Source organism: Lycorma delicatula, chromosome 4, assembly GCF_047948215.1.
Source record: "Lycorma delicatula isolate Av1 chromosome 4, ASM4794821v1, whole genome shotgun sequence".
Classification (NCBI taxonomy): domain Eukaryota; kingdom Metazoa; phylum Arthropoda; class Insecta; order Hemiptera; family Fulgoridae; genus Lycorma; species Lycorma delicatula.
The window spans coordinates 46,469,786-46,483,363 of record NC_134458.1 but is presented as its reverse complement, the minus strand read 5'-3'; the positions used below and the strand labels follow the sequence as shown (position 1 = coordinate 46,483,363).

The 13,578-nt window shown below is 30.1% G+C and overlaps 1 protein-coding gene across 7 annotated transcripts in view; it reads left to right on the top strand.

Annotated features, from left to right (window-relative positions):
- LOC142323344 (ras and EF-hand domain-containing protein homolog) overlaps window positions 1–13,578 on the top strand; it is a 92,060-nt gene that overhangs the window by 62,823 nt on the left and 15,659 nt on the right. For 6 of the 7 annotated variants that reach the window (XM_075362849.1, XM_075362845.1, XM_075362843.1 and 3 more), the window contains 4 exons: window positions 1,196–1,339; window positions 5,004–5,104; window positions 7,465–7,571; window positions 9,337–9,571. In XM_075362849.1, the coding sequence (XP_075218964.1) occupies window positions 1,196–1,339; window positions 5,004–5,104; window positions 7,465–7,571; window positions 9,337–9,571 (587 nt within the window). The remainder of the gene's footprint in view (window positions 1–1,195; window positions 1,340–5,003; window positions 5,105–7,464; window positions 7,572–9,336; window positions 9,572–13,578) is intronic. The other variant, XM_075362848.1, reaches the window with a different exon arrangement.

Sequence of the window (13,578 nt, the reverse complement as noted above, 5' to 3'; positions counted from 1 at the left end):
AATTTGTTCCCCATCAAAGTGGGGTCTTAACCCAGCCATCCCCCCCTTACACACCCCACATCCCATTTAGTTACCGGATCACTGCTGTAGTCGTCTGCTATGTTGTGATGTCACAGAGGGGTCGAATTAAATAAATGAATAATATTTAAAGTGTAAATATTTTTTTAAAGTGGCCGCTAGTACTGCCACACCTGAGCAAATGAAAACGATATGCGCACGCACTTTAGTTAAGAATCATTGAATTAAATAAACAAAAAATATTGTATTTAAATAAAATGATAAATATATTAAATTAGGTTGTGTGTGTGTGTAAGTTGTATATCAGAAAAAAGCCGCGTGACACAAAAGTTCTACAACTGTGTTGTCATCTTTTTTTTCAATTAATTTTGTCAAAATTGCAAATACTTCTGTACCAATTTTATTTGCTTATAATCTTTGCATATTTAATATACTTGCAATTATATTTAAGAATTACCACAAAAACCACTTTCTTTTTACATCAATTAATCTTATATTTTATGTTACCAGTCTGATGAAAGTTTTCCACAGGCTTTTTAATCTCCTTCCATATAAATAGCACGTAGTTCCTTTTGTTACCTGTGTTCATGTATCCTTACCTGATACAATTTACATAATGCATAATCATGTAATTAAATAAAACTTCAGCTTAATTGCTGATTTCTGTGACCCATGGCAGAGTGGTAGTGTTTTGGCCTTTCATCTGCAGTTCCTGGATTCAAATTCCAGTCAGGCATGGCATTTTTCATACATGGCAATTCCATTTCCATCATATCTCATGCACAAGTTTCAAGCTTATGTGATGATAACAAGCAAAACAAAAAAAAAAAATTAACCCACGACTTTTTCATGCAACAAAAGTTTGTACATTGTAAGGAGGGACAGTGATATGTCAACTTCATATTTCTTTTCCTAGTCAACAAATTTAACTTTTCTAAATGAACTCATGGAAAATAAACAACATTTTTTTATAGATGATACGTGTATCTAAAAACAGCTTGCGACATTTTTCATTTGTTCTATCTAGTTAGTTGTTTAATTCATGAAATTCCATTAAAAAGTTATGTGAATTTCTATTTATTAGAACAAACATATTATTTTACATTCAACAAACCTAGAACAGTATGTAAAAAATTAAACTTATTTCTAGCAAAAAAAAAAAAAATTATGATTACAGTGAAGCAAATGCAACACTTCAAGACACAAATGACAGTTTATTGTCTGCAATGGACATCAGTGGGATTCACACACCTAGAATTCCATCACCATGTTGCACTACTTCTAGTTCAGTAGATTCATCAGATGAAAGAAAAGGAAAACTGTAAGCAAATATTAAATTTAAAAGACTGAATTCCACATTTTAATACTGTACTGTAACAGCAACATGTTGCTGTTTTTTGTTATAATACTTTTGATAATCTCATGAAAATAATTTCAGTAACTAAATAAATGGTTTGATAAAACTCAAATAATTTTTCTCAGACATGGAGAGCAGACAATGAATGAGCATTAAAATTAAATTAAAACAATGACTGTAAAAAGGTAACTTTAAAAACTCCTGAATAACTGTTCATTGCGAAGTCATTCAATATTTAAAATTATTGATAATTATTACTTTTTTACGTTTGTTAACTGGTATTAATTTTTATCATAAATAATACAAAATTTAAAATTACTTTTGTTCCTATTCATGCTCGAATGAGTACTGTGCAATCTGTTGTCTCTTCATAGATTGATTAAACATTGCATGAGATGAAATTCATTCTAAATTTAATTCTCAATTACTTTTGTTTACTTTAACTTTCAGGGATTTAGAACAAGCAAAATCTGAAAAAATCTATAGTAAGGAAAACAATTTCCACATTCAAAATTACAGACCTAAAAATTTTGTATGCTTTACTTTTGTTCGTAGTTTCTGATAAAATGTGTCTGACATACAGGAAATAAAGAATAAAGGTCAGAAAATTGTGGTCAAAAAATGAACACAGTGTCCAGATGATATGGTAATTCTTATTATAAATATGGATGATACAGTTGGTATTAAATTCTATATCTACGAGTATTATATTAAAACATATTCTTTTAAGTTTTTGTTATTTTATTTGAAATTATGTTTTATATTTTGAAATTTTGAAAAATATAATGACCAAATATATAAATTTTACTATACAGTACTGAACATTTCAAAATAAAATGAACATAATTTCAAATAAAATGACAAAAAATTAAAAGAATATGTTTTAATATAATAGATATAGAATTTAATACCAACTGAAGTTGCAGGATACCATGAAAACTAGTCACTGAAAATTAGTATGGTAATTTTAAATGATCTAATTGCTGTTTTGGTGGTTAATATTTCATATAATATTAAATTCTACTAACACAGTTGTCAATATATTGATGAATTATCTGAATATTCAAAAAATTATTTAAATACGAGGGTTGTCTGAAAAGTTTTGAGCTTCAACATTGAGATGGCAGCACTCGTCAACAAAAGTTAGGGAATGTATTCATGCATGCATTGAAAGGTACTCACTAAAATTTCACCCATTTTGGATGCTCAGTTGTTGTTTGATAGTCGTTTGAGCAACTCATTGTGAGTGTTTTGTGAAAATGGAAAAAATGTATTATGTGCCATGATTAAACACTTGGATTTGAACGGCAACACGCCTACACAAATTAAAACTGAGTTGGACGCTGTTTACGAGGACTCTGTTCCATCATCTGCCATCGTGGAAAGATGGGCAGCTGAATTTAAACACGCTCATACCATCTTGATTGATGATGAGCGTTCAGCACGGCCAAAGACTGCAACCACCACCAATATCATCAAAAAAGTTCACCAAATGGTACTGGACGATCGATGGATTAAGGTTAGAGAGATAGCAGAGGCTATGGGCACATCGGAAGAATGTGTTTGTCATATATTAACTGAGGAATTGGATGTGTGTAAGCTATCCGCGCGTTGGGTGCCACATTTGCTCACTTTGGGCCAAAGATGCATTCAAATGAACATTTCCAAGGCCCTGCTACAGCAGTTTAAGCAAAACAAGTCAGATCTTTTGCGTCGATTCATAACTGTAGATGAAATGTGGATCCATTACTACACTCCTGAGACGAAACAACATTTAAAACAGTGGACTACAAAGGGTGAACCTGCTCCAAAAAAGCAAAGACGGTTCCATTGACTGGAAAGGTGATGGTGACTCTTTTTGGGGATAGTAATGGAATTTTGTTTATCAATTATCTTCAAAATGGGACAGTATTACTCATAATTACTTCACAAGCTGACGGCAGAAATTGCAAAAAAACGATCAAAATTGAAGAAGAAGAAAGTACTTTTCCATCAGGACAATGCACCTGCTCACACTTCAACGGTCACCATGGCTAAAATTCATGAATTGCAATTTGAATTGGTTGACCACTCACCGTATCCACCAGATCTGGCCCCAAGCTATTTTTTCTTGTTTTTTAACATTAAAGTTTCGCTTGGAGGAAAGAGATTTTCATCGGATGAGGAGGTTATTGCAAACATAAACGCCTACTTTGCGGAGAAAGATGCCAGCTAGTATTTGGAAGGGTTAAAGAGGTTAGAGCATCGCTGGAAAAAGGGTATCGACTTGAAAGGAGACTTTGTTGAAAAATAAAACTATATTTGACAGAAAAAATACATCTTTCTATGTTAGGCTCAAAATTTTCAGACAACCCTTGTATATATAAATATATACAGATTTAAATACTTTGGAATAGAACTTACTATGAATGAGAAACTTTTTCAAGAAATTAAAAAGAGAATAATATAATAAAGAATAATTTTGAAATGTAAAATTATTGAAACCCAACGCAATTTTGCAACACTAAAATTAAATCATATAAAAGTCTGGTAAGACTATTTTTAATATATCGTAGTACAGTATGGGCCTTGAATATAGTGGAAAAGTATTTCTGAGAAAACTTTTAAGAAGAATATATGATCCAATCAATGAAGGAGCAATTTTGAGGATAAGATTTAATAATGAAGTAAGAAATATACTTCAAAATCAAAACATTGCTATGTCCAGCAGATTTAATGATTGGACAATATTGACAGAATACAAAGCTACAACTGCAGAGCAAATTTTATGAGGAGTTTATAGTAAAGGTATCAAAAATATGTTGAGCAGAGAATGTAGCAGAAGACTCAAAAGTTATGGGAAGAGAGAACTTGAGATAGTTGAAAGAGAAGAAAAGAATGAATGCAAGTTGTGGAGGAAACCAAAGTTCACAACAGACATAACATCAGGAAAGTAAATAAATAATGTAATAAACCAGTTAGCTCCTTGTTTTGGTAAGCAAAATACATTAGCAACTCTTTACAGTTGTTTGACAACTCTTTCTGTTGTTTGACAAAGCAAGATATATATATGATATTTTATCATTTCTACATCTGATATTTTTAAAAAGTGGTAGGAAATGTAAGAAGAATGGTAGGTAATATTCAAGAGTTTTGCTCAAAAATTGGTATAAGCTTTATGCTAATTGATATTATTAAGTAATTTTCTACCCAGATGAAACACATCAGAAAATTGTTGTAATCTGCCAATATGACAGTAACTGATGTCCATATACAGAATAATTTTTTTTTATTATAAAGTGGTCATTGTGAATAAACTACTAAGTAATTAGATTGTGGAAGCTGCTTTCATAGGAAGAGAACTATTTTCATTAACAGAACTGTCTAAATCTATTACTGACACAAGGCTAATGATAGTTTTTTAAGAATGATTTGAATCTAGATGATAACACTTAGGATGAGGTTGTGTTAAGGATTATTATTTAGCCCACTGGCCAAATATCTGGTCTTTTATAATTAGAAATTGTAGTTTTGATGATTGTTTCCTCATAAACAGATAAATAGGTTACTTAATATAGAAAAAAGTGGCAAAATTGAGTTTTATTATTGTATTTAATTACTACTTTAATAATCAGTTTTTTTTTTCTAGATTAAAATGCTGCAGATCTGATACAAACAGTTATGATTTAAACATCCAAGCTGATGTCAGTGGAACCCCTTTTGGAATTGAACGATTAATGGAAGATTTTGGTAATGGTTAAATATTATGTAGTGCATTAGTGTGTGTGTGTGTGTGTGTGTGAGCGCGGGCGCACGTGCGCGTTCGTGTGTGTACATTAATCAACCAGTCTCAGCGGAAGGCAAAAAGTTTTTTTTTGAATGATGGATTTAATCACTATTTTACAAAAGCTTAAAGATGAATAAGAAACAATTAATCAGAAAATTTTGATAAGATTTTAATATGTTTATTCCTACATGGGATACAACATTTTTATACATATTTTTTATAACTGCTAGCCATTTTCATAAAACTATTGAAAAAATATTAATTTTTTTCATTTTGTAGGATTCACATTACTGGCTACCATTTTTTAAATATTGGTCTGAAGTTACATTTTTTCTACAGCAATCTATTTTAAAGGTCATCAAAATCAATTAAAACATATAGCTGTATAAATAGATACAGATTCATTATGAATCCTTCTGGTGGTTCCTAGGAAGATTCTCTATCACCTGAAACTACTTCTTAATTGAAGGAAAGTTTTACTTCTCCTACAAATTGGATTAGAATCACTGTACTGGTTGTTATTACAAAAACAAGTGCGTGTATTTTTTTACCAAACTGTATCATTTCTCATGTGTACTTAAGGATAAATTTAAATTATTAGGTTTCTGGAATGATATATATATATATATATATATAAGGAAAGCAAAGTAGTACAGAGAAAGATAAATAATGTAGTGTGGTAAACTGTATATGACACAGCATAAAAAATAACTAATTTAATATATATTCATACTAGCTGACTCAGCAGTGCTTCGCCATTGCTAGATTTGAGTATACATATATATATATACATATAGATTAAATGAACACAAATGAAAATTTGAAAAACATTAAAAAATTGAACGGAATTCACAAAATTTAACCTTTCACTTTATCCGTTTTCCTTTTTCACCCTTTTCCATTTTCCCCTATTTCCCCAGTCCACCTCTTCCCTATTTCCTTTCTCCCTTCTTCCCTTTCCATTTTTCATTTTTCCCTTTTTCCAGTTTACCCTTTTTTATTTTTCTCCTTTTCCCATGCGTAAATCAGTCCAGTAGTTTTTTAGTCTATAGTGAACACACATATGAACATTTCCTTTCATACACACAGAAGAAGAAAGTCTGTTTGTATATTTGTTTGTTTGTTTCATAAATATCTCGACACCGGTGCCACCTAGCGGACATTGTTTTTACATAAATTTTTCTTTTCATGTAACTAACATATATTTTGAATATGATTCAAATAGGACCATAAATACAATTTTTCTAAATATTTCAACCCCAGTGCCACCTAGCAGGTCCGTTTTTCGCAAAAATATTTCTTTTCATGTAACTAATATTCTGAGTATCAGCCAAATCTGATCATAAATACAATTTTTCAAAATATTTCAACCCCAGCGCCACCTGGTGGGTCCAAACTAATTCAGAAACCTTCGCGGGCATGAGCAAACAGTTCACCAAAGTTTCATCACAATTGGATGAATGGTATAGAAACGCATACGGGACAAACAAACAATTGTTCAATTATATATATATATATATATATATATATATATATATATATATATATATATATATATATATATATATATATATATATATATATATAAAGATTAAATGTAATTTAAAATAAGTAAATAAAAAATTTATATCATTGTCATATCTTGTATTAGATGACCAGGCAAACGTTTTGGCAGAATGGGTTTACAAAGTTTTGGGGCTAGGTTCTTCTATCCACATTTCAGTCTTTCAAATAAACTTCTTAGAACTGAAATTATACAATTGTCTTAGACTTTATATTCAAGTAGTAATCACCTAGGCAAGATTTTAAAGTTAAATAAGATTTAACAGGTCTGTCTGTCATTACATATTCCTTTTCTTTACTGTTCAAATGTAGTAATCACAGAAGATGTCAAGCTAATTTCTGACAGATCTGACAGCCCGAGTGTATTTCCTGTGGCAAAACTATATCTTTATTTAACTAAAATCATAACATTTTTTTCCCGATCTAAGTAATAAGAAATAGTAACTTTTTCCTACCCTCAAGGGAGACCTAAATAGAAAGAATTAATATAATATATTTATCTATAGTACTGAAATGTTTATAGATCTTTGGATCAATAAATGATAAACTGATTATTATCAATAAATTAAACAAGTAATTTCCACCCATATTTGAAAAGATTACACAGGTCATACCATTAGAGTACACATCATACCAATAAAGTACAATTAATGTAAATTTCACAAAAAAAACATAAGATAATTATAATAATTTATAAATATGTTAAATTATTATGATTTAATTTAATGGTAATAATATAAATCTCTATTATTACTGACAGACAGTGGGCGTTCTACAATGAAGGACATTATAGACTGTGATAGTGAAACTAAATCAATCAAATCCCTTCAAGAAATTGCAAGTTTAAATGGAAAAAAGTTTCAAAATGTAAGTATGTATATATTATAAAAATTAATTTATATAGGTATATCATGAAGAGCAATAGTTTTAAAATTAAGAAAAAAATCATAGTAAGGATACCCTAAACAATCCATTATTGATTCTTAGAATTTTTTAGAAAAAAATTTGAACCAGTTAGTGAATTCTACAACATGAATCCATAGCAGATAACTGAGCCAAAAAATTCATGATAAATGATGATTAACATCTTCAAATTTACCAAAGATGCCAGTCTTCTAAGTAATAAGAGGAACTCAATTTTCTCAATAATAACATAATTTGTGAATCCTACTTTAGTTTAGAATTTAATTCAACATCCAATAATCTTGTTCAGACTAAAATTTTATTTTATTACGGAATACATTTAAAGAGAAAACTCTTGTTGTATGAGATGCATTAAACACAAAATTAATGTAATATAATTTTGAAGTGCTTAAACAAATGAATTTAACTAATTTCAAAAAAGTAGAGATTAGATTTTCATAGTTATAATACTAAGATAATGGTAACTAGAAAATTAATGTCACCTCCTATGAAAACTAGGTGACAAGGCAAACCTCCATTTTGAATTTTATTAATAGCAATAAAAAAAATTAAAAAAAACACAGATATTATTATAAAACAGAATGTGGAAACTTATAAATACAATATAATATCAGATTTACACATCCCATTTTACACTATATGAAAAACATCCTCAATAACTGAAAATCATAATGATTTTGTTAATAAGAATGGATCAATTTAAGCAGAGGATTCTCAATATCATAACAATCCAATTTATCCATCAAAATGTTGTGATCAAAGTTATCAAAACATTAATTGCAGATCATAGAATATAACAGCTGTTTTATGTCTTTTTAACAAAACTTCTAATAAGATTATTAACAAAATGCACCAAAACAACTGATATTGAAATGAAAAAAATAACTATTGTTAAAGACGAGTGGCTAATAATGTTTTTAGTATTTTTGAAAATCCTGGTAATAAGTAAATAGGTTTATAATTACCTCTGGCATTAACAATGCATTAAAAAAATAAAAATACTAATGGTGTTTTTAAAAATTAACAAAAAACACCACTCGAAAAAAATAATTGGGAATGTGTGTGAAAACATCTAATACATGTTCTCCCTTTCCCAAAGAACATAGAGTATCATCTATGCTAGACAAAAACTGATTCTTTAAGCCCTGGAAAACAAGCAAAATTTGATTGGCAATATATTCAGAAAAAATGTTATCCACAAAATACACAATTTATAGCAGACTGATTCAGAATTTACTGATTAAAAGAATCCCAGTCATCTGCTCTAGAGGATAAAAATAATCACTGAAAGTCAACCTAAATCCATCAGATTGTTCAGTCTTTTACTAAAAGCAGAACCTACATTAGAATTCCTTTTACAAATCTAAGTTACTGTCTGCTAAAATCACTAATAATATTATCAACATGTCCTTTCGTTTAATTATTCAAAAACAAAAATTTTAACAAGTTGAAATTTGAAAAGCTTTTGTAGTAAGTTTCAATTTTTTTTGCTGACAATCTTTAAAATTCTGTGAGTAACTCAGTTTTTTAATTTTGATCTGAACGGATGTTAATGTAAATACACCATCAGAAATTAGCTTAAAACAAGTTAAATTTTATTTATATTCTGTACAACTTTTATAAAGTCCACGATGATTTAAAGAATAATTCTTTTATTATTAATTACAAAAATTAATTTTAATAATTTTTCTTTCTCTAAATTTTACAGTCGAGCAGTTTTGATGACTCTTGTAGATCTAGCCCAATAGTCATGGACTCACTGCCTCATTTCAGTCCCACATCTTCAATAATATTAAACAGAAATACAGGTTATATGGAAGCCACAGGACCTCCTGAGCGTACATACAAGATTCTTTTTGCTGGAGATGCAGCTGTTGGAAAGACTTATTTTATACATAGGTTTTGTAAAGGAGTCTTTGCAAACAGACTTGGTTCAACAGTTGGTAATAAATTATAGTTAATTATTTATTAAAATATTTAAAAAATATAAATATAAATTTATGGATCACATAATTAATTATCAAAGATGGTTGGTAACACTGTTAGAATAATTAGTACAGTTACTTTAATGTTCATCTTATTGTTCCAACAGTTGTGAATTGATCAAATATTATTATAGACAACTGTTACATAATTAGATTTAAAAAGAAGTTTTGATGTATTAGTTTTTAGTAATAGTTCACTAATGATGATGTAATATATCAAAAAAGGTTAAAGAAGTTTTGGTTTAAAACCATTTATACTTTCCGTTTTGGTGATTTCATAACTCTTCTCCTATCCATCTCTTTGCAAGTCTGGTTAACGATTCTTACTATATAAGATTTTTTTTTCTGTTTAACTGCTTTTAATTCTTTAAAATTATTAAGTAAAATTATTATTAATTATAATGTGAATTGCTTTCAAAATATTTGTAACTTTTTTCCAAAGCACCTTTGAGAGCTAATTAGCTCCTTCTTCATTCAGTTTCTGATAGCAATGTTGTTATTGGTGCTTGTCTTAAAAACATAAGGAAACCCCTTAAATATGTAATCAAATGATATATTCGATATATGTAATAATTTGTTTAAACAACACTTTTTTTAAAGTGCTTTTATAATCAAATTTTTTATGTGTAAAATTAATATTATCCCAATGTGTTGAAATTGTGGTTTTTACATGTTACTTGTAAAATTTGAGTGGTGTACTATCTTTGTATGTGTTGTATTTCTTTGATGATTTGAAAAAAATTATTCTGTTGGGTATAGTACCTTATATGTCTCATGTGCCTGTAAGTGAATTTGTGTCCAGTCTGTCCAATGTAATGGACAGACTATAGTTTAATTGGTACAGTTCAGGGCTGCTGTGTTTGTTGGTTTGTGCTTTGTTAATCTACTGAATTATCTGGTGTATCTTTCCTGTCATTTTGAAAGCAACACAAGAACATTTTTCTAAAAATGTTGGCAATTTCTTGTCAGTTAGTTGTTAAATATAAATGTTATGTATTTTCTGTAAGTATAGGGTGATTCAAAGAAACGGGAAATTTTGAAAGTTGTGTTGGTAGCCGTGGGTGATTGGTACCACTTGATAAGTGGCGCCAGCCTCTCTAACCTAACCTGACATTTAGTTGTCATGGATCCTTGGAGTGGTGCGCAACGTGCATTTGCTATCAAAGCGTTTTACAAAAACAATGACAGTGTGGAGGGAGCGCGTAGAGAATTTTGCCGTCATTTTAATCAGGGACGGCACAACCGTGTTCCATCAGCACATGCAATTAAAACATGGATATCTAATTTTGAGGAAACTGGTTCGGCAATGAAAAAGAAACCTCCAGGCCGTGAGCGAACCGTCCGTACACCACAGAATGTTCAAGCTTTACAAAATGCTGTCACACAAAGTACACATTGGTCAATCCGTCGTCTCTCAGCATCTTTACAATTGCATAGTTCAAGTGTTGGAAGAGTGTTAGTGAAGGACTTGCAATTCCATCCATACAAGTTGCAGATCGTCCAGGAACTGAAACCGAACGATACAGTTGTGTGAGCACAATTCTGTAGTGTAATGCTTCAGAAGATAAATGATAACGAATAGTTTGTTCACGAACTGTGGTTGTCAGACGAAGCGCATTTCCACCTCAGTGAATTTGTTAACAAGCAAAATTTCAGATACTGGGCACAAGAAAATCCTATGCAGCTACACCAGCGTCCGTTGCACAGCCAGAAAGAGACCATGTGGTGTGCTATGTCATCTTATGGTGTTATAGGCCATTATTTTTTTGAGGATGACAACGGTCTTGCGATTACAGTGACGTCGGCTCGTTACGTAGCCATGCTTGAAAACTTTGTTGTGGAACAACAAAAGAGATTTCCACCAATTCTTAACACAACCTGGTTTCAACAAGATGGAGGAACGTCACATACTGCACGAATATATAGCTGTACGCCGATTGTTTGGACAACGTGTCATTTCATGAAATGGTGACATTAGATGGCCTCCCAGGTCACCTGATCTCTCAGCTTGCGATTACTTTTTGTGCGGTCACCTTAAAAGCAAAGTGTTCCACAGTAGACCTGCTACAACGGAAGAACTGAAGGCAAAGATCCGAGAAGCGATTGCGGAAATTCCAGTTGAGATGTTACGTCAAACCATGAACAATTTAACGAAGAGACTTCGTGAGTGTTTACGTAGAAGAGGAGGTCACCTGCAAGATGTCATCTTTATAAAATACACTAAAATGTATGTATCCTAAAATGGCAACATTTGTACAATTACATGAAATAAAATTCATTATCTAACAAAAATTTTTCATTAACGTTATTTAATTTTTTAAATTTCCCGTTTCTTTGAATCACCCTACTTGTTTTTTTATTCTGTTTTGTATGTTACGTAGCATGGTGTCTATTAGTGGTAACCATTAATTTGTGCCAGATGTTTTATTGTGTCAAGTTCTTCAGTGTAGTTGTTAGCTGACAAAGGTGTGAGAGTTAAATGGTAGAATATGCACAAAAAAGAGCTGCATTTTTTGCTGTGTAAAGCGGTTAGACATGATGTGAATAAGCATGTTAGTAGTGATGGATTTTTCTGTAAATTTGAAAGATGTTTTACTATTTATTTTAGATACTGTAAAATCAAGAAAGTTGCATGATGTGTTGTGTTCACATCCTGCAATGAAATGTCAACTGGAATAAGTAAGTGTAAACAATGCTAAAATTGAACAATTATCCACCAAATGTATAATCAATATACACAAAACAAATCTATTTAGATATTCTTCACCAACTTACGGGTGAATGAGGAAAAAATTCTCTCTGTGTTCATTTCTTTCACCTAAGGGTAACTGTTGTGTTTTAAATTTGCAGCTTTTCTAGTGATGACATTACTTTTCAATTCTTATTTAATTTAAGTTATTAACATATAGGTTTTAATCAAGATTAATTTTCACTGTTTTTCCTAAGGGCCCTCTTGTGAATAATTAAGCCAAATTTCAGTATTTATAGCTATTTGAAAAATAAGAAAATTAGTGACTTCACTGACTCAGCCATCAATTTGGTTTTCCAAATATATAATTTTTTTTGTTCAAATAGAACAGATATGAGATAGGTTTGAAAAGATTTTATCATTTATATTCATATGACATAATTGTCAAACCTCCAACAAACACATTTTAATAACACTATCAGCTTGATAAAAACTGAGTAGGAATTTGGAGTGAGTTAGTATAAGTACTAGGTGAACAGAAGATTGGAGTAGAAGAGTAAACCTTCTCTATTCCTTAGCAAATACACCTCTTCTAAATTTCAGAGTTTCGGCTAACATGGTAGATATTTGCTATTTTTAATGAATTGAGATAACAATCAACATTTTACTCAAATTGTTTTAGGGATATAAGTAGTAATTACTATGGAAAACATATCTCCCAATGAAATACTAATACATGAAAATCTATTACATAAGATTTAATGATAAACTGGTAAGTTTAGGTAAGAAGGTTAGCTTCATTATAAATATGAGTGGTTTGCTACCTGTGTTAGAAAAATCAGAAAAAATGAGATAAGATTATGCTGCTTCCTATGTTATACTATTATATTAAATTACTCTAATACAACCTTAAGATTGCTTTATTATTAAGCTACTTAAAGATTTACTGTTATAATAAAGGAATGGCAGCTATATTTTCTAAAATGCTAATAAAATCCTATTTAGATATTTGATATGTTTAATTAAAACTTAAGTAAAATATGTATAATTTTTCATAGTTTTTATGATCAGGCATTTCGCTAGGTTAATACATTTTTCTTTTTTTCTTTTTCATAATAGTTTGATCCTCAGCATGTTTTCTACCACCTCTATTATCTGCTTCACATATTTATTTTACATATGTATGTCTGTTTATAAATCTTATCTGCTACATTCTATCAAATAAACTAACCCTGTACCCCTAAAAGTATGGTTGACTAACTGAATTCTTTTTACT